This window comes from Pristiophorus japonicus, chromosome 8 (assembly GCF_044704955.1).
Source record: "Pristiophorus japonicus isolate sPriJap1 chromosome 8, sPriJap1.hap1, whole genome shotgun sequence".
In the NCBI taxonomy this organism is placed as follows: Eukaryota; Metazoa; Chordata; class Chondrichthyes; family Pristiophoridae; genus Pristiophorus; species Pristiophorus japonicus.
Window position 1 is genome coordinate 108,969,039 of NC_091984.1, and position 21,146 is coordinate 108,990,184.

Sequence of the window (21,146 nt, forward strand, 5' to 3'; positions counted from 1 at the left end):
GAAAGACTGGATCAACTGGGCTTGTATTCACTGGAGTTCAGAAGAATGAGAGGGGACCTCATAGAAACATTTAAAATTCTGACGGGTTTAGACAGGTTAGATGCAGGAAGAATGTTCCCAATGTTGGGGAAGTCCAGAACCAGGGGTCACAGTCTAAGGATAAGGGGTAAGCCATTTAGGACCGAGATGAGGAGAAACTTCTTCACCCAGAGAGTGGTGAACCTGTGGAATTCTCTACCACAGAAAGTAGTTGAGGCCAATTCACTAAATATATTCAAAAGGGAGTTCGATGAAGTCCTTACTACTCGGGGGATCAAGGGGTATGGCGAGAAAGCAGGAAGGGGGTACTGAAGTTGCATGTTCAGCCATGAACTCATTGAATGGCGGTGCAGGCTAGAAGGGCTGAATGGCCTACTCCTGCACCTATTTTCTATGTTTCTATGTTTCTATGTCGGGCAATGGCATCAACCACGTCAGATCTGTGCCATTCAAGCCAGCCTCCAATGGCCAGGCGGAACATGTGGTCCAAATCATTAAGCAAGTTATGCTCAGGATTCAAGGACCCTCCCTACAATGCCGCCTATCGCGTCTCCTGCTGGCCTATAGATCCCGACCGCACTCGCTCACGGGGGTCCCGCCTGCAGAGCTACTAATGAAACGGACACTCAAAACTCGGTTGTCCCTCATTCACCCAGTCCTGACCGTCATAGTTGAGGACAAGCGCAAGTCACAAAACAAGTACCATGACCGTAGTTCGAGGGGGAGATGTATAGAAATAAATGATCCTGTATTTGTCCTCAATCACGTTATGCGACCCAAATGGCTTGAGGGCAGTGTAATTGACAAAGAGGGGAATAGGGTCATCGTGGTAAAACTCAACAATGGTCAGATATGCCGTAAGCATCTGGACCAAGTAAAAAAAAGGTTCAGCATCGAAACGGAGGAACCTGAAGAAGACCATGAGATGGAGCTCACAACACCGCCAGTGAACGAGCAACAAGAGCAATCAGAAGAATGCACAGTCCCTGCGGTCAGCCCGGACAGGCCGGAATCACCACACGTGACAGACACTCACATCAGTGTCCAACAACCAGAGCCCCAACTGTGGCGCTCCACGAGGGAGTGTAGACCACCTGAAAGACTAAACCTATGGTCCCAATAAGACTTTGGGGCGGAGGTGATGTCATGTATGTAACCACAATGTAACACCACTGTATTACTGTATACACTCAACCTAGATGCACACCTTGACCACAAGGGGTGAACTTGTGGGAGACAGTCCTTACCTGATCTCACAGGTATAAAAAGGGAGGTCCCATGCAGGGTCATTGTCTTTGGAGTCCTGTGAATAAAGAATTAAGGTCACAGAGTGACCTTGTCCCCAGAATGTGCCTCGTGTGGTTTCATACTGTAGGGTAAGGACTTTACATACCAGAACTGAGAAGTTATATCAGGAAAGACTGAACAGGTGGGTGTTCTTTTCCCTAGAAAACAGAAGGCTGAGGGTGTGACCTGATAGAGGTCTTTAAGATTATAAAAGTGTTTGTTAGGGTAAACATAGAGAAGTATAGGCATATAGATAGTAAACAGGTGGTAGGAGGAGGGGTGGGGCCAATTAGGGACCAAAATGGAGGCAGACGGGATGGCTGAAGTACTAAATGAGTACTTTGCATTTGTCTTTACCAGGAAGAAGATGCTGCCAAAGTCATAGTGAAAGATCCAGGTCGCTGATTGAAGCGTGGGCAGGTACAGCAGGAGTGGCGAGGTTGGGGCACAGGAATGGCGAGTGATCGTGGAGCGATATGATCGGGGCCCAGGAGAGGCGTGAGTTCGGGGCCCGAAAGAGGCAAGGGCCCGGGGCAGCATGGGCCAGCCCACACTGCAATATGTGCGCATACTAGGTCTGTGCATTCGAGCTGGTCTCCAGTTGTCTTGCTTAATCCTTGCCACTAGACCAAGGCCTAACTCTGTCAAGCCCATGTGGTAGCCGGTGTGCAATGGCCACCACACATTAAAAATTCCACGCCCAAGCATCTTCCACCCTTCAACATGTAGTTCTGACCTGGAATATTAGGTCCTTCATTGAAACATCTGTGAACTCATCCCTTTTTGGTTTAGAAGCAAGTCATCCTTGATATGAGAGACTGCCTATGATGATGAGTTGAGATACTGGATGGGGTAAAAATTGATAAGAAGGAGGTACTAGAAAGGATGGCTGTACATAAAGTAAATAAGTCACCAGGACAGGATGGGATGCATCCTAGGATGCTGAGGGAAGTAAAAGTGGAAATTGCAGAAGTGCTGGCCATAACCTTCCAATCCTCCTTGGTTATGGGGTGGTGCCAGAAGACTGGAGAATTGCAAATGTTCAAAAAGGGTGCAAGGATAGATCCAGCAAATACAGGCCAGTCGGCTTTTAGAAAGGACAAAATTAATAGTCACTTGGACAATTGTGGATTAAAGCCAGCACGGATTTGTTAAAGGCAAATCGTGTTTAACTAACTTGATTGAGTTTTTTGATGAGGTAACAGAGAGGGTTGATGAGGACAATACGGTTGATGTGGTGTACATGGATTTCCCAAAGGTGTTTGACAGGGTGGTTGAGTGGGTGGACACATGCCAGATGAAATTTAACAGCTGAGAGGAGATTTGTTAGAAGTGTTCAAAGTCATGAGGGGTCTAGACAGAGTAGATAGAGAGAAACTGTTGCCATTGGTAGAAGGGTCCAGAACCAGAGGATACAGTTTTAAGGTGATTGGTAGAAGAACCAAAGGCGATATAAGGAAAAACATTTTTACACAGCAAGTGGTTAGGATCGGGAATTCACTGCCTGAAAGGGTGGTGGGGGCAGATTCAATTGTGGTTTTCAAAATGGAATTGGATAAGTACCTGAAGGAAAAATAATTGTAGGGCTACAGGGAAAAAGCGGGGGAGTGGGACTAGCTGAAGTGCTCTTGCAGAGATCCAGCACAGGCTTGATGGCCCGAATAGCCTCTTCCTGTGCTGTAACCATTCTATGATTCTAAGGTCTTTCATCTTGTGGAAGACCAAAACTAGCAGCCATAAATATAAGATATTAAATTATGAAATCCAATAGATAATTCAGAAGACATTTCTTTACCCAGAGCATGGTTAGAATGTGGAATGCACTACCGTAAGGAATAGTTGAGATGAATAGCATAGACGCATTTAAGGTGAAACTATATAAACACATATATATAAAGGAATAGAGGGTTATGCTGATAGGGTTGATGAAGAGGTGTGGGAGGAGGTTCATATGAAGCATACATGCTGGCACAGATCAGTTGGGCCAAATGGGCTGTTTCTCTGTTATACATTCCATGTAATTCTATATATATGGATCAAGAGACTACAGATGTAAAATGTTGTGAATGTTTGTGTCTTTGAGTGCTGTGGCTCTTTGTGTACCATAGCTACCTTATAACGATTCAATGAAGCTGGTGTTTATTTGTTCAAGGGCACCACTCCAGAATAGAAGCCAATAGTCAGTTGTGGATAGACAAACTCATGGTCACTTTAAGAACCCACACAGTGGGCTTTGTGAAAGAATGTTCAACTGAACACCTAAGAATTCTGGATCTTAACAGAGATTAATGTCAGCCAAGCAGCCAGTCAGATTGTAAGATTTCAATAATCTATGTAATGCACTATAAAATATGTAGAGCATCGGAAACTAAAATCAATGAATGAATCCAGCAAAATAGTTTGGTATGGATAAGAGAAGAGGGGAGAGATGAATTAGCAGGGAGCTATTGGGACTGGAACAATCAATAATTTACAATAGCAAATAATAATGCACTTTAAAACAAAGCTTTCATATAACACTCTGCACTACATCTTGGAGAGATTTATTTTAGGTGTTAATCAGTCTATGTCATAGGTCATCACTAAATTTTATGCGTACAAAAACACAAACTTCACAACAGTTTACTTTATAAAGGTTCCGTGGTTGTGCCTTCCCTAAACAAGTTTTCATCACTTTGAGATATCCCTCAAAATCTGCCGTAGTTCCTCCATTATTTTGACTAGCCCAAGATTAGGAAACAGAAAAAGGACAAGATAATAAAAACTGATAAACTTGTGGCTCCAGTTACGTCAAACCTTCTTACACGAGCTGGGTCATGAGTTTTTAAAGCACTGTTTAACAGTTTAAGGGCATAATGGTTCTATCTACAGTTAATGTTATTTTGTTCTCAGCTTCTTGGTTATTGTGAATTGTGACTGCCCACTTTTGTTGCATTGTCATTTTCCAGCTCTAATTACTTAAACCATTCAATAGAACACGAGATGTACTAACTGAAAATGAGTTATGTGACTTTTACTTCAGAAGAACACAGTGGCCCAGTGGCTGGAGCGAGGCATTTCGTGTCGTGCCCTGTTAGTTAGATTTGTTTGTGTGGATTTACGTTTTAAACAATTTAAACAAGTTGCAGGACATGCGAACTGATAACTGCGCAGCGAGGGTAACATCTGGGACCTTGGGGAGCAACGGGACAAACTGTGTATCTCCTTAATCAATGAGTTAAAGGATTGAGAACTAAACAGAGGAGGGACTGAGAAGGAGGGTAAATTAGAGTGGGTGTAATCATTGTTAAATCAGGTACAGAAAGAGAAATAAAAATAGGGAAAGAAAGATTGGATTAAGTGGGAGAAAAAAGGCAGAAATGATTTAAAAAAAAATGTAATCTTAAAATTTGACATTTAAAAAAATATCCTTAAACAATTCACAATCTGAAGGAATGCGACTCCACACTTATAATTGTCACTTTCTGACAAGAGAGGTTGATTGGCAATCATTAACAATTATCCCATTGTTAAAAGGGTCATTACACTGTTAATTATTAGACTTAACTTCTTGTGGTGGGTTTAATATGCAATTAATGTGCAAATCCAACAACATCATGAAAAGCACAGGGAGGTAAAGAGGAGATGCCATTGTCTCGAAGCTAATGGTGGAGTGGTGATTCCTTTTATAAATTGATCAACCCCGCTTACTGACTCCCATCAATTGACCCCACCTACTGACCCCCACCCACTGACCCGCACTTGCAGGAGATGTGGTGTATTTGGATTTCCAGAAGGCATTCGATAAGGTGCCACATAAAAGGTTATTGCACAAGATAAGAGCTCATGAGGTTGGGGGTAATATATTAGCGTGGGTAGAGGATTGGCTAACTAACAGAAAACAGAGAGTCGGGATAAATGGGTCATTTTCAGGTTGGCAAAATGTAACTAGTGGGATGCCACAGGGATCAGTGCTGGGGCCTCAACTATTTAAATTTATATTAATGACTTGGATGAAGGGACCAAATGTAATGTAGCCAAATTTGCTGATGATACAAAGATAGGTGGGAAAATTGTGAGGAGGATGCAAAGAATCTGCAAAGGGATATAGATAGACTAAGTGAGTGGGCAAAAATTTGACAGATGGAGTATAATGTGGGAAAATGTGAGGTTATCCACTTTGGTAGGAAAAATAAAAAAGCAAATTAATATTTAAATGGGGAGAGTTTACAAAATGCTGCAGTACAGAGGGATCTAGGGGTCCTTGTACATGAAACTCAAAACATTAGCATGCAGGTACAGCAAGTAATTAGGAAAGTAAATGCAATGTTGGCCTTTATTGCAAGGGGGATAGAGTATAAAAGTAAGGAAGTCCTGCTGCAACTGTGTAGGGCGTTGGTGAGACCACACCTGGAGTACTGTGTACAGTATTGGTTTCCTTATTTAAGGAAGGATATACTTGCATTGAGGCAGTTCAAAGAAGGTCCACGAGATTGATTCCTGAGATGAAGGGTTGTCATATGAAGAAAGATTTAGCAGGTTGGACCTATATTCATTGGAGTTTAGAAGAATGAGAGGTGATCTTATTGAAACGTATAAGATTCTGAGGGGACTTGACAGGGTAGATGGAGAGGATGTTTTCCCTCGTGGGGGAATTTAGAACTGGGAGGCATAGTTTCAGAATAAGGGGTCGCCCATTTAAAACGGAAATGAGGAGGAATTTCTTCTCTCAGAGGGTCATGAATCTTTGGAATTCTCTACCCCAGAGAGTTGTGGAGGCTGAGTCATTGAATAAATTTAAGGTGGAGATAGATAGATTTTTTAGAAGGATAAGGGAGTCAAGGGTTATGGGAAGCGTGCAGGGAAGTGGAGTTGAGACCAAGATCAGATTAACCATGATCTTATTGAATGGTGGAGCAGGCTCGAGGGGCCAGATGGCCTATTCTTGCTCCTATTTCTTTTGTTCTTATGTTCTTAATGACCTCCATTTACTGACCCCCACCTGCTAACCCCTACTTAATGACCCCGACCCACTGATCCCCACTGATTCACCCTCACGCACTCAACCTCATTCTCCCTCACTCATTCACCCAGTGAACCCCACCCACTGAACCCCACCTAGTGACCCCCACCCATTCATCCTCACCCACTCACCCTCACCTACTCAGCCTCACCTAATGACCCTAATCTACTCACCCCCACCCAATCAGCCACTCACCTACTGACCTCCATCTACTCCCCACTCATTCTCACCCACTCACACACTCATCCTCACCCACTCACCCTCACCCACTCACCATTACCCACTCACCCGCACCGCACCCACTCAGCCTCACCCACTCACTCTCACCCACTCACCCGCACCCACTCACCCTCAGCCTCTCACCCTATCCCGTCTGTCTCCAGGAACACATCTAATTATTTCTTCAATGTATCTATGAAGGGCAGTTTACAAATGCCATTGAGAGCCTCGCCCGCTGGTAATGTACTTTGGAATGAATGCACTGAAAATATGGGTAATATGCCCACAATGCCAGATAGGTGTAGTTGACAGTTGAAGCACCCTGCCTATAGTACACATTCCTAAAATTGGGCCAACAAAATCCACACTAACAACCTTCCCTCAGCCACAAATCAATGAACTATTTCACCTGACGATCTTTGTTGCTCCTAACCGTTTAATTTTATCTTGTGCTCCCTGGTATTTGAACTCTTCACAATGTGAAGAATTTGCTTGGGTCATTTCAATTAGATCTCCTCGTTGCTAAAGAGAAGAAGCCTGGCCACCTTAATCTTTCTTCACAGAATCATAAATTATTACAGCACAGAATGAGACCATTCGGCCCATCGAGTCTGTGTCGGCTCTTTTGATGAGCAATCCAGTTAGTCCCACGCCCCCGCTCGTTCCTGATATCCCTGCAATTTTTTCTCCTTCAAGTATTTATCCAATTTCCTTTTGAAGGCTACTATTGAATCTGGATCCATCACCCTATCAGGCAGTGCATTCCAAATCCTAACCACTCGTTGCGTAAAAAATGTTTTCCTCATGTCGCCTTTGGTTCTATTGCCAGTCACCTAAATCTGTGCCCTCTGGTTACTGAGCCTTCGGCCATTGGAAATAGTTTCTCTTTATTACTCTATCTAAACCCTTCATGATTTTAAACACCTCTATCAAATCTCCTCTTAGCCTTCTCTGCTCCAAGGAGAACAACCCCAGCTTCTCCAGTCTATCCATGTCGCTGTAATCCCTCATCCCTGGAACCATTCTCGTTAATCTGCACCCTCTCCACAGCCTTCACTTCCTTCCTAAAATGTGGTGCCCAGAATTGGACACACTACTCCAGCTGGGGCTGAACTAGTGTTTTATATAGATTCAGCATAACTTTTTGGCTTTTGATGCCTCTATTTATAAAGCCCAGGGTCCCATATGCTTTATTACCTGCTTTGTTAACCTGCCCTGTTACTTTCAAAGATTTGTGCACAGGCACTCCAGGTCTTTCTGTTCTTGCAACCCCATTTAAAATTGTACCATTTAGTATGTATGGTCTCTCCTCAGTTTTCCTACCAAAATGTATCACCTTCCACTTCTCTGCTTTGAATTTCATCTGCCATTTGTCCATCCATTTCACCAGCCTGTCTATGTCTTCTTAAAGTCTATTACTATCTTCCTCACTGTTTTCTTCCAAGTTTTATGTCATCTGCAAATTTTGAAATTTTGCCCTGTACCCCCAAGTCCAAGCCATTAATATATATCTAAAACAGTGGTCCTGGTATTGAACCCTGGGGAACACCACTGTATACCTTCCTCCAGTTCGATAAACAGCCATTTACCACAATTCTGAACTTAGTGGAAACTAAGTTCCACCCAAAGGAACGCTGAGAGACCTGACGGTACTTTGGGCGGGAGTTTCGTTAAAAAGTCCTGGAAAGACCGGCCGGCGGCAAAAAAACGACTTATGCCCTGAATCTGAGCGGCAGCGGGCGGGAGCTCCTAATCTCGGTGGCAAATGCAATCCTCAGCAAAGTACCGCCGAGGATTGAGTTGGGCCCAGGAAGGGGGGAACACATAAAAATAAAAATTAACACAAAATAAAAAACACTGGAAAACTTTCAGGGGACCCCATCCACCTGAATCGCTGTAAAAAAGGGCGCAAGTTCATTGTCAGGGGCCCTGGGGCAGTACGGGCCAGCCCACACTGCGATATGTGTGCGCACTAGGTCCGTACAGCAGAGCTGGTCTCCAGTCGTCTTGGTTAATCCTTGCCACTGGAACAAGACCTAGCTCTGTCAAGCCCGCGTGGTGGCTGGCGTGCAACGGCTACCACACGTTAAAAAACTCCATGCACAGGCATCTTCCACCCTTCAGGATGTAGTTCAGGTCCTTCATTGAAACACCTGTGAACTTGTCCTTTTTTTGGCGTGGAAGCACGTCATCCTCATTTCGCGGGACCGCCTAGGATGATGATGTAAAAAAAATAAAGTTTACTAACCTTTTTTTTTTTACAGGTCTTCATATTTACCATTGAGGATAGGCCTCCCTCCATGCAGCGGTCCTTCCCACTGCTGCTGCTGACTCCCGCTCGGAGCAAACTGGCAGCTCGGCGGGCGGGGGGGACACTTACGTCAGTTGCGCGCTACTGGACGTTAGCGGGCGGTTCCCAGCGGTCTTCCCTCCTCGCCGGTGGGAGGCCTTCACCAAAGTGGCATCAAGGCGAGACTGCCCAGAAAATTTGCTGGCAGTCATTGGCAGCTGGCAGTGAGTCCACCAAGTTCGGGGCCTGTGTTTTCTACCCCTTAGCCAATTTTGTATCCATGCAGGTATTGCCCCTTTTATCCCATGGGCTTCAATTTTGCTAACAAGCCTCATATGTGGTACTTTATCAAATACCTTTTGAGAGTTCATATACACAACATCAACTGTACTACCCTCAACCACCTCATCAAAAAATTCAATCAAGTTAGTCAAACAAGATTTGCCCTTAACAAATCTGTGCTGGCTCTCCTTTTAGTCCATGCTTGTTCAAGTGGCTGTTAATTTTCTCCCAGATTATTGGCTCTAAACGTTTCCCCACCCCCGACGTTAAGCCGACTGGCCTGTAATTGCCAGGTTTATCCTTCTCCCCTTTTTTGAACAAGGGTGTAACATTTGCAATCCTCCAGGCCTTTGGCACCACACTTGTATCTAAGTAGGATTGGAAGATTGTGGCAGGTACCTCTGCAATTTCTATGCTTAACTTAAATGTGTGGCATCTGGGAATTAATCTTTGTTACTGATCCGTCTGCTTCCGATGATTGGATGACCAGAACCACACACAGAACCGTAGCGAGGGTCTGATTAAGGTTTGATAGAGCAACAGTACAATCTCTTTCAATTTGTTCTCCAGCCCTTTGCTAATAAACACCAATAATTATTTTCCTTTTGTACTTAAGCTAATACAAATGGTTTCATAGATTTATCTACGACAATGCCTAGGCCTCTTGTCCAATTAACATGCAGTACCACTGTTCTGCTTAACATATATTCTGTGTTGAGAATATATACTACTTCTCCTACATTGACTATTTTACATTCATCCATACTGTATCTTTCACCCACTACCACAAAAAATGTAAATTTTATCTAATCTGGTTACATTGGGCCCAAGTTTCGGCTGTCCTGCAGAATGGCACACCTCCGAGAGGCCTGCCTATTTTGCAGACTTAAAAGCATGCCTAAAACTTACCTCGCAATTCTCTGTGTTCAGCAGGCCCGTTTCTAGCTTGGTGCGGCGCAGCAGGAGCTGCTGGGGGCGGAGCAAACTCCGTTCTGTGAAAACACTGCCGGAAGGGGGGCAGGGCTAGGGCCCAGCATCAGTTTGAGTGCTGACAGCGTTGCGCATGCGTGTTCGAGCGTGTGCGCATGCGCAATGGCACACAAACATTGGCTTTCTGCCATCTTTAAGGGACATGCATAAAATAGATTTTTGGGTGTGTGGAGCTGTGCAAAGCCTTCGGAGTGATTTTTTTGTGCCTGAAGGAGTGCTGTTAGCAGTACTGTGAAAGAAATCAGCTTCTGGAATCAGTGAGTGCTGTTTATTGCTGCTAAACTTCCAGAAGGAGTGCCGCATAGGTGCTTGTAAAGTAAGGACTGTATGTTTTGAAAAATCACTGAGTATTAATTCAATACAGCAATGCAACAACGTGCACCGAGAATGAAGAATTTCTTGCATGAGGAAGTGGAGACACCAGTTAATGTGATTGAGCAGAGATGGTAAGAGCTGGATACCAGCAACAGAGGTCGCACAAAAGTGGCACCCAATGAAATGAAGAAACGCTGGAACCTAGTTACAGAAGATTACTGCGCAGTGGTGCATACCAGATCTGGAAGCCAGTGTAAAAAATAATGGCACGACCTTGGTCAAGTAGTTAGTGTAAGTGCTGGCTGGCTGTCTGGCTCTCCCTCCTGTTGTTTTTCAGGCCGCCCCTATCCCCTGGCCGAACAGCCGAAAGATCACAGCTCGGTTTGCTGCTTGCGTGCTGGGGCTCTGCTCTGTGGACAGGCTCTTTGGACATCGCCCTCCCGATGTTTTTCAGGCCGTCCCTATCCCCTGGCCGAACGCTGCTCAGTGCCTGCTGCCGCTGCTTCGATAGAGAGGTATAAAAATGTAATTTTTTACTTATTGATTTATTTATCATCTATTATTGATGATGGCTCTTTATTGCTGAAAGTGAAGTGTTTAATGCTTTGGAAAATCCCCTAACTTCCCTCTAACTTCCCTTCCCCACCCCACCCCCCCCAATCTCTGGCTACCTGCGTCTAATTTCTATAGTGTATGCAGGTTTTTCTGAGCGTTACAAAAGTCGACACTTACTCCGTTCTAAGTTAGTTTGGAGTAACTTTTCGCTGCTTAAACTTGCAAGACAGGCGTAAGTGGCTGCTAACGCTCTCTTTTGAAAAAAAAACGGAACTAAAACAAAACTAAACTAACTCACTAGAACTGGAGCAAACTAAATGCCGAGAATTGCGATTTCTAAGATACTCCAAACTAAACTAGTTGCTCCAAAAAAATAGGAGCAACTCCAGCCGAAACTTGGGCCCATTGGTTGCTCATTATATATGCTACCTTCTACTTTGGAATAATCTGCAAACTTGAAATTTTACTTACATACCCCAAATAATGAATATGCATTAAGAATGACAAAGGTCCTAAGACTGGCACCTGGAGTACCTGCTCGCAACTTCTTGAAAGTCTGAGAAGTTCCCATTGATGTCTAATTTCCACCTAGTGCCATACTCTGCCCTCTATTCTGACTACTCAGTTTAAGTATTAAATACCAAGGTAAAACCTGGTTAAGAGCTTCATGACAATCCAACGATATAAAATTAATTGTACGCCCCAGTAGGCAATATTTTAAAAAATTCCACCAGCTTAATTAAACGCAACCGTCATTTCCTGAATTCACATTCACTGTTTGTTAGCAAGTGAAGTCTTTCTAAGTGTTCACTACATCTCACAAAATCTTAGTTACTAGTCTACAGTTCCTAGTTATGTCTTGACTCTTTTCCTTCGCTGTGCACCTGAAGAAACTGGGTTAGACATGAGTCAGGGCCTGTTTTGAGCTCAAACTCGGCACTGCATCTCTCAAGATGAAGAACGGTAGCCATTGGTCTTCGGACCTAATCTAAACACTCAGGGTGAGCTGTCAGCGCCAGTTGTGTCTGTACAGGCAGCTTGCCCAACGAGAGAAACCAATATAGAGACTTGCAGTGACACTCAACCATTCTTTATTTGTAGGTCAGGCTAACTGAACATGGGGGCACTGTGTCTTATCCTACTCCATGCTTCATCTGTACACTTGTATACTTTCTCGCAGAGGTCACTGGATAGAGGATACCTGACTCCATTTTCCCCTTCTGAACCCAGGGGTACTCCCACCACCGTGGCTAAGATCAGCAAGCACAACACATAGGAGGGATTGAACTGAGACTTTTCCCTTCAGTATGGCTTAGTTCTACACTGACTGCATTGATCAAATGAAAGATCAGAGGAGCTCCTCGCCTCAATTATTAAGTGAGTGATTTTTACGCTGGAGGTAATTGAAGCAAAATGAATTTCCAAAGGCTATTAACCACATTCAGGGGAGCATCAGGTTCACTGCTTTAATAAAACAATTAATGCAAAGTAGAATTTATGAGCTCAGCAAATGCAACTGTTAATAGCAAGTGAACATCAAAATAATCGTGCTAAGCATGTCTAGAAATGTAGTACAATTTCAAAACACAGAGGGCTATATTTTCTAGGGGGTCAACGGGTGCGATTGTTGCCTGGTCGGGTGGGAAAGTGTTTTTTTCCACAGCGGGTCGAGATCCCACCATTAACCCGCCGCCATGCGCCATTCAACGAGGTCGAGTCTGTCAGCACTGAGCAGACCTGACATGCAGCAGCAGGGGACCCAATACAAGTCATTATGACCTTGTTTAAGGATGGTTAAGAATATATTTGAGCTCACCTTTTGACTTTACTTACTCGCCCATAGAGTCCTCGCTGCTCGGGGATCACGTCTGTTAAGCTGAGGCAGGTGTTCAGTGGCCAGTGAATCAGCTATTGAGTTGACAGCTTCAAATGTACAGTAAAAGCTCCCACCTTTCAGAGATATCTTCCCTTGGCCACAAGCTCTTCCTCACTGCATTTCCACAACAAATTGAGAATGCTGCAAGTCTTTACATGAGTCTCCATCCAGTCTGACTTAATTAATTACTATTGCCAGATCACTTCTGTCATACCTACTTCACCTGCCATCTATTCCAGCAGCATGGGTGCCTTTTATAATCTCTCACTTTGGTCCTCAGAACCTGACCACGATCAGCCCCAACATGAACAGCACCCGGCACACCAGTAGCATCAGCAGCACCAACAACAACATTAACCTTCTCAGCAATCAATTGATGCTGCACAGGACACAGGGCATCAGCACCCAACCACATTGCTGCCTGGGACACCAGGGATGGCCTCACCATGGCCACATTTACTTCACTTGATGCTGTACACCCTGGCTGCCATGTGATGCGCCAGGTTGGCACCACCCCACACCAACACCATAAAGTATACAATGTCCACACTCATCGCCATTGCGGGGGGCACCATTATGTCTACCAATCACTGCAACTCACTAAGCCACTTCTAAAGGTGTACACAATTCTGTCCAAGAAATGCAAAGTGTTGAAAATAAAGGTTTCAATGTTTGACACCACCCTAACAGAAACTTCACATGATCATTGCATTAAACACCCAAGTGTTTACCCTTGTGTGTTGTTAGTTGGTATGATTGCATTAGGATGAGGGTACATCTGAGGGGTGGCTAGTGAGATGGGGATGTGATAATGTAGATAGAGAGAGGGATGGGTGGAGCTGCAAGGTAGGTTGGTATGAATAAGGATGTGCAGGAGTAGGGTAGGGAAGGCAGAGTGATGGGAATGTAATGAGTGGCACAGCAGAATGAGGTTGAGTGTGGCTTTGTACTAACGTTTTGTGATATACTGAGATCATTGAAAGGTTTGCGACACTGCAGCCTGGTCCTTCTGACCATATCGCTGTTTGTGTCCTCCTCTGCAATGTGCAACCAGACTGTGTTGATCTCCTGGGGAGGTCTCTACTGCCCATGGGAAGTGCTGTGGCACACATATGGAGGGAGTCAAGGGAGAGCCTGGGTGCAGCCCTGTACTCTGTGCAGTGATTGTCAGTGTTCACAGCACCTCAATGCTTTATAACACTGACAGCACAAATGTCCAAATAAAGTTGGCCATGGTCCCTTTAAGGAAACCGGCTGATGACACTTCAACCATTGATGTCACCAGACCTTCTTCCTCTAATTGGCCGGCAAATGTGCTGGGCGGACTTAACAAGCCCAATCAAGGTGGTGAAAAAATTCTGAAAGCCTTTAGAAAGGCTCACAGGGCATCTCAACCATTAGTAGCCTTTGCCAAGGCTTAATATGTAGGGGTTTAACAGGTAACAGACAAAAATGAAGGCAAAGGAAGCCCCATGTACAGGCCTAAGGCTGCAGCCGAGTGGTTCTGTCACTTGCTGTGTCAGCCCAACATATAGTAGCATGTTAGCATCAGAGCAATCAGGGCAGTTCTGCTTCTGGCTGTCTACTGACCCAAACTCTGACTGACCCAAACTCTGTGAAGACACTCACTCACTCCCAGGTGAATGCGACATTGTCTATAATATGGTTGCTGGTTGGTTTAGCCAATCAGGCTTCACTGGCTGTTAATCACCCTGGTATCCTTCTTTCATACAGTACCACATAAAGTATGACCTACTAAGATTGGGTTGCTTCTAAAGAATCACTCTCTATAAGGATTAGAGCAAGCTTATGCATGTATCTGTTCCATCAGGATGCTGTCACAATGCACCTCAAGAGTTGCCTACACTAATTGTCTGTCAAAGCAAGGTCTTGTCACCTCTGTACACAGAAGTAGGTGAAAAATGGTCAGTAGAATGTGGGGTTTTATAAAAATGAGATGATGAATTTATACAAAACATAGGCTAGGCCATTCTTAAAGTACTGTGTCCAACGTTGATCACCCCAGGATAGTAAGGACATTAAAACCATAGAGAACGTTCAGCACACATTCAACAGGATGATGCCAGTGATAGGAAGCTATAATAACAAGGAGCCAGTTGAGATACTGGGATTATTTCCACTGGAGCGGAGAAGGTTAAGCAGAGGTTTTTAAAATTCCAAATAGTTTTGATAGAGTGAATAAGGAAAGACTATTTCGACTGGGTGGGGAGTCAGTGATGAGGGATTTAAAATGATAATTTAAAGAGTGAGGTTTGGATGAATTGATTTGCACAGAGGTTTGTAGTAGAATGAAATGCTTTGTGCAAGGGAGTGTTTGAAGCAGAGTTTTTTAAGTGAAAACTGGATTAATATTTGAAGCAGAGAAAGATGCAGTGCTCTGGGGAGAGAGCGGGGCAGTGGGATTAGTTTGGGATTGAAGCAGGGCTATGTGCAGAGAGTGGGGCAGTGTGGATTGTTGTAGCAAAGAGCCAGCACAGACACGATGGGCTGAATGGCTGCCTTCTGCCCTGTATTCGTCTGAGGTTCTACAGAAGGTGCTAATGGGCCATTCCTGTGGGAGAAATTGTCCTTACCACCAGCACATATTGGCAAATCACAGGCAATGCGCTGGGAGCAGACAATGTTTTTGTGACATCACATGTACTTGGAAAGTCATCCCAGGATGTCTCTCTTTCTCTTTCTGAAGTTATTTTTGCTGTGCCTGTACTTTCTGGGCAAATGGAAATAAAGATTCCATATCACTTCGAGAATATCTTTCCTGTGCCTTTTGTTAGATAGGTTTCAAAGATTTGATGCTAATGGCATAAGGTGCTGCACAACATCCAAAAGATCACGAATGCACAATCAAACCATATCCAGTACAATGGATCTCCCTTTAGTGATGCTCCTCCTACTCTCACCAACACGAGCAAGACCTTGGGTTTGCCCTAACAACAATCCCTACAGAGGGATCCCATACCCCTACCCCATCAATGTGAAAACAGTCCAGCTCAAGAAAATCAGCGGCTCCCTGGGGTTGATTCTGACTTTGTGTGATAGTGTACAATGAGTGTTAGCGAATCGGCAGTCCATTTGACATCTCTCCTGTATTTTATTTCCATTGACTTCAAGGGCTGCCGACTCGTGACCGTTATCGTGTAAAGTCAAAATCTACCCGGCTGAGTCTGAACCAATGGAAATCTTTTGATATTTGGTAGCCATTCCTGCCTCACTGGTGCAGCTGGTCAGCACAGAACATACTCCAAATAGCTGACACACCAACCATCTGGACTGTGCTCAACCCCACCCCGGAACGGTGGCCCAAAGCTCTGATGACACAACTAAAATTGACCAGGCATTGACACAGCAGTCTGGCATGGTAATATGCCTCAACATCACAGCCACATCCTGGAATCAGTCTTCAGTATTGTGCACAACCCAAGTAATTCAGTAAAGCTGACTCACTACAACACTGTACCACATATGCTCTGCCTCCTATGTGGTCGGGGTCATAAAAGGAGCGGCGAGCGGCGACCTGGGAGCAGTGTGGAGGCGTACCATTGCAAGGTACAGTGCGAGCTGGTGCAGGAGGGCGACGGCTGTGAAGAGTGACATCATCAAGGTCCAGGTCGGTGATTGGAGCGTGTGCAGATACAGCAGGAGTGGCGAGGAACTATAGATCGGGCCCAGGGGAGGCACGTGTTCAGGGCCAGGGGCCCAGGGGCAGCACGGGCCTGCCCACACTGTGATATGTGTGCGCACTAGGCCTGTGCAGCAGAGCAGGTCTCCAGTCGTCTTGGATAACCCTTGCAACTGGATCAAGATCTAGCTCTGTCAAGCCCGTGTGGTGGCTGGTGTGCAACGGCCACCACACGTTAAAAAAATATTCACGCACAGGCATCTTCCACCATTCAGGATGCAGTTTGGGATCTGGAATATTAGGTCCTTCATTGAAAACCTGTGAACTCATCCTTTTTTGGCATAGAAGCAAGTCATCCTTGTTTTGAGGACTGCCTATGATGATGATTACATGGTAAATGTAATGTATGATAAATTAATGCAACCAATGAATAACTGCAAGAAACAATGCAATAAGATAACTGTAGAATTCCTATTTGAGTAACATCCTTCCCTGGCACAGGACATAACTATCAAAAGTACTTACATAATTACTCTAAAACCTCTTCCTTTTATGTAATGGCCACACACAGCCAAAGATACTCAATTCCAGATAGGATCAATTACTTTAAGAAATTCCACCAGTAGCTCCATTTAAAAAAAAATCTTATCCCCTCGTTGGATCCTTCCTGGGAATGTCTGCTTCTCCAATGTTCTGGGTCAATGTCAGGGTGGAGTGCCCCTATAGATGCCAATGGTCCACCCTGAACATGAAAGTAACCCTGTCCTCACAATATGAGACGGGGGTCGATGTCTTTGGGCTTGAGCAGGTGGGAGTTCCGCTGCACTGAACCTCCACTGGCAGAGTGGGAATCCTGGAGTTTTCGGCCCCCGATCTTCACCATTAAATAGAACTCAGTTTTATTATTGCAACTTGACAGAGTTGAGCACTCACAGCACCAGGTTTGTCACGGGGCAAACCATAAGTCTGAGTTGGATTTGTAGCTGTAAACTCTGGGCTACGGCTAAAACTCAAACTCAATATTCTGATGATCATGCAAAGTGCTGTTGGGTTTTATAATGTTGAGGGAATATCTTCGTTCTACATCTTGAGAGTTTTGACGCAATAAAATTTAACACCAATCTTTTCTCCGTACAGTTGACTGAGTGGAAGTGCATTTCCAGCATTTCTTATCCTCATTTTTATGTCCAATATTGTAATATTTTCCACACATTTACCAGCTAACAAATTTCAGACTTAATGCTCGTGTCAAATTTATACATTTAGAAGAGCCTACCTAAAATCTCCATGTGAGCAACGAAGGGATTTGGAGCCTCACAATGGTAGTGATATCTGCCTTCTGTTTCCATTCTTTGAGTCCTTCCCTTTATTGACTCAGCTTCTTGCATTATTTATCTTCATTCCCAGTATGCCGTTTCCTTTTTAAAAATGGAATCCCTAATTTAAACTCGGGGCAGGAATCAGGGGTGCAGGTGATGAAGTGGGTGGTAATCCGTCCGGCCCCTGGATAACGTGTCCTGGGAGATTTGAACTCCCGGGTCTTGTTTGAATGCCCCGACACTGACTCCGGCCCAAAGCTGGCTGGGATATTGTCCACACTGGATGGTAGAAATTTGTGGATGGTGGAGTGGGGGGCGGGGTGGGAGGTCAAGCCACTGCTAAGGAGTCATGAAAATGATTGCCAGATAGGTGGGGGGGAGGGGGGAGGGGCATGATTGGTTAAATTTGCAATCGGAGGAGGTAGGAGGTCCTCCAGATTCACAAGGAACATTTAAAAAGTAAAAAAAAGACACTGAACTGGGTCTCCTGAAGCCTGGATGCTGCATGCCTCCAGCTTTTACTGGGGATGCGACTCTGCCATTTAAATGAGGTCCCAACTCCTCTGGGCAGGTGGCCTTCCTGTTTCTGATTGCAGGTAAGTGAAGATGGTGGGGTCGTGGGAATATAGTGCAAACACCTTCACACCCACTGCCATCTTAACCCCAGCTATTCCTGCCAACCTGGGGGTGGCCCATTAAAATACCCTCTTTTCTTTCTTCTCCTTATCTTGCACTTTCTTCCTCCCTGTCTTCATTTCTCTCTTTCCTAGTTTTTTGTCTTTTTTCCCCACCAATATTTCCTTGTTTTCCCTGCTTGCCATGTTTGTTTGTTTCTTTCTTCAATTCCTTATTTGTTTAGTTTAATTTTTTTTAGCTCTCCATGTGATTGTTTCCTTTCCTTCATTGCCTTCACCTTTGATGGTCATCTTTACTGGTCTTTCTTTCTCACCATTACCTTTTGTTCTTCCCATCTCTCCACTTTTATAGTCACATGCACATTAAAGGCATGGAATCCAATATTTCTTCATTGGTAGCACTGAGAGAGGTCCAACGTGCAACAAGATGCAATGACCCAGTTTTGATAGTTTGATCCATAGTAGGAGGGTTCTTAAGAGTGACATGTGATAAAAGAAAGTATGCTTCTTTGGGAGGTTGGGGGTGATGTTACTTATTAACACAAGAACATAAATGCTATGTGTGTGATAGTGCATGATAGTGATGCTTCAAACTGAGCACAAGTTACAATTGGTTATGTTTCTGTGACACACTAACCTGAAATACTGTGGATCACGGTCAGACACGTCATCAGATCTGGAAAACGGGTAGGCTGCTCTGGATACTGGTTCGTGGTGTACTCCTGACACACATTCAAGTAACTTGTTCTCAGCTTTTCCAGATGTGCAACATTTGAAAAACCTTTGGTATCTATAAAGGAAAGGGAAAAAAAGATTCAACTCAATAAACACTACTATAGGCATTGCTATAGGCCGACGGGAAATATGTTCGTTTTATAACAGATCAAACCTGAGATTCTGGAAACTTATGTTCATAAAGCAAGAAAAATTCAAACTATCCATTACTGTTCACAAGTAGGAACACAACATAAAAGACACAATGCTTTTTATAACACACAGCTGAACATTTCAAAGGAAGACAGGATTGAAGCAGTTTTCTTTTGTTCCTTTATATAGTTATATCAAAAGCACAATCAGTTGATGAAAATACGTTTTTTTTAATATACCAGGTGGCCACAAAATTGACCATCTTCTGAGACCCACTCCACAGAGCCACCTAGTGGCCCAGAGCCTGCACCTCAGTGACAGTTGACATAGCAAAATTGAATGGGAAATGTTGGCATAGCAGTTTAGGGAGGTAAATGTTGACAGAATATCGTGACAACAGGAGGCAAGATTTGTAGACAGGAAGCATGTGCCCTACACCAGATTTTTAATGATAAATATGGAGTCCTGTCTCTGGGTGCCCCATGGCTGCACATACAGAAAATTGAGGCAGGAAGGCCGGGAATGTTCAAGACATTCATAATACACTTTCAATATATTTTTTTGAGATACGAGTATTTTGGTACTGGTATACAAATAGGAAGATAAAACACTTCTATTATCATAGGATAGTCCTTCGTGTTCGGTTGTTGTTGGGAGACAAAACATTCATTGTTTTTTTTGTTGCTTACAAGTGGTTTAGGTACAAACGCAACAATCTGCTGAATTACAGTTTTTATCTTTTCTTGCGTTAGCATCTTGCCAATGTTAAAACAGATGCTACACTGCCATTTGTTGTAGTTGGCCCCAACTTTAAACCTTCCTTCTATGTCAAAAGTCCCTAATCACGTTTCTGGGAGATGCTTCGGAGAACAGCCAGCTGGTGAGTTGGAACATATTTGAAATATTGTAAGATCTTTGCTCAATTAAGAGAATGGAAGGCATGGCGATAGAAACACAATAGAAGGTCCAAACAAACTAGCCTGGTTTTCAATAGCTGTCGCAGGGAATGGTAGCATAGTAGTTATGTTATTGGACTAGTAATCCAGGGGCCTGGACTAATGATCCAGGGACACAAGTCCAAATCCCACCACAGCAGCTGGGGAATGTAAATTCAGTTAATTAAATAAATCGGGAATAAAAAGCTAGCATCAGTAATGGTGACCAGGTAACTACCAGATTGTTGTAAAAATCGATCTGGTTCGCTAATGTCCTTTAGGGAAGGAAATCTGTCGTCCTTACCCAGTCTGACCTATATGTGACTCCAAACCCACAACAATGTGGTTGACTCTGAATTTCCCCCTGAAATGGCAAGCCACAGTCATGTATTCAACCAGCAATGTAACCCATGTATAATCCGACCTAAGTTGTACACTGAGAACAATGACCACTAGGTGGTGAACTTGTGGGAGACACTCCTAACCTAGACCTTCAGATATAAAAGGGGAAGCTCCACCCACTTCCAACACTTGAGTGCTATGAAATAAAGGACAGGTCACAGACTGACCTTCTCTCAAACATGGGCCTCGTGTGCATTTATACTGTGTAGTATGGACGTATCAATGGCGACAAGAAATTGGGATTTAAACCACGCGAGCATGGCCACTAGCAATAACAGGGGCAGTCAGGGACGATCGACTGGCAAGGGACCTTTTGTTTCAAACCACAGCTCATGCTGGAGGTGTGGAGGCACACACTCAGCCGGAGTTTGCAGAGGTGAGCAACATACCTGCAGAAATTGCAGAAATGAACGCTGGGGAAAATCGCTGGAAGCTGAAGTTCAGCGAGTTCATGTGGAGCACGCATACAGTTCATACACCAGGACGCCATCGA

General features: G+C 44.2%; 1 protein-coding gene across 1 annotated transcript in view; it reads right to left on the reverse strand.

Moving 5' to 3' along the window:
- LOC139269154 (nuclear receptor subfamily 6 group A member 1-like) overlaps window positions 1–21,146 on the reverse strand; it is a 371,389-nt gene that overhangs the window by 29,577 nt on the left and 320,666 nt on the right. The window contains exon 9 of the mRNA XM_070888255.1: window positions 19,087–19,239. Within this exon, the coding sequence (XP_070744356.1) occupies window positions 19,087–19,239 (153 nt within the window). The remainder of the gene's footprint in view (window positions 1–19,086; window positions 19,240–21,146) is intronic.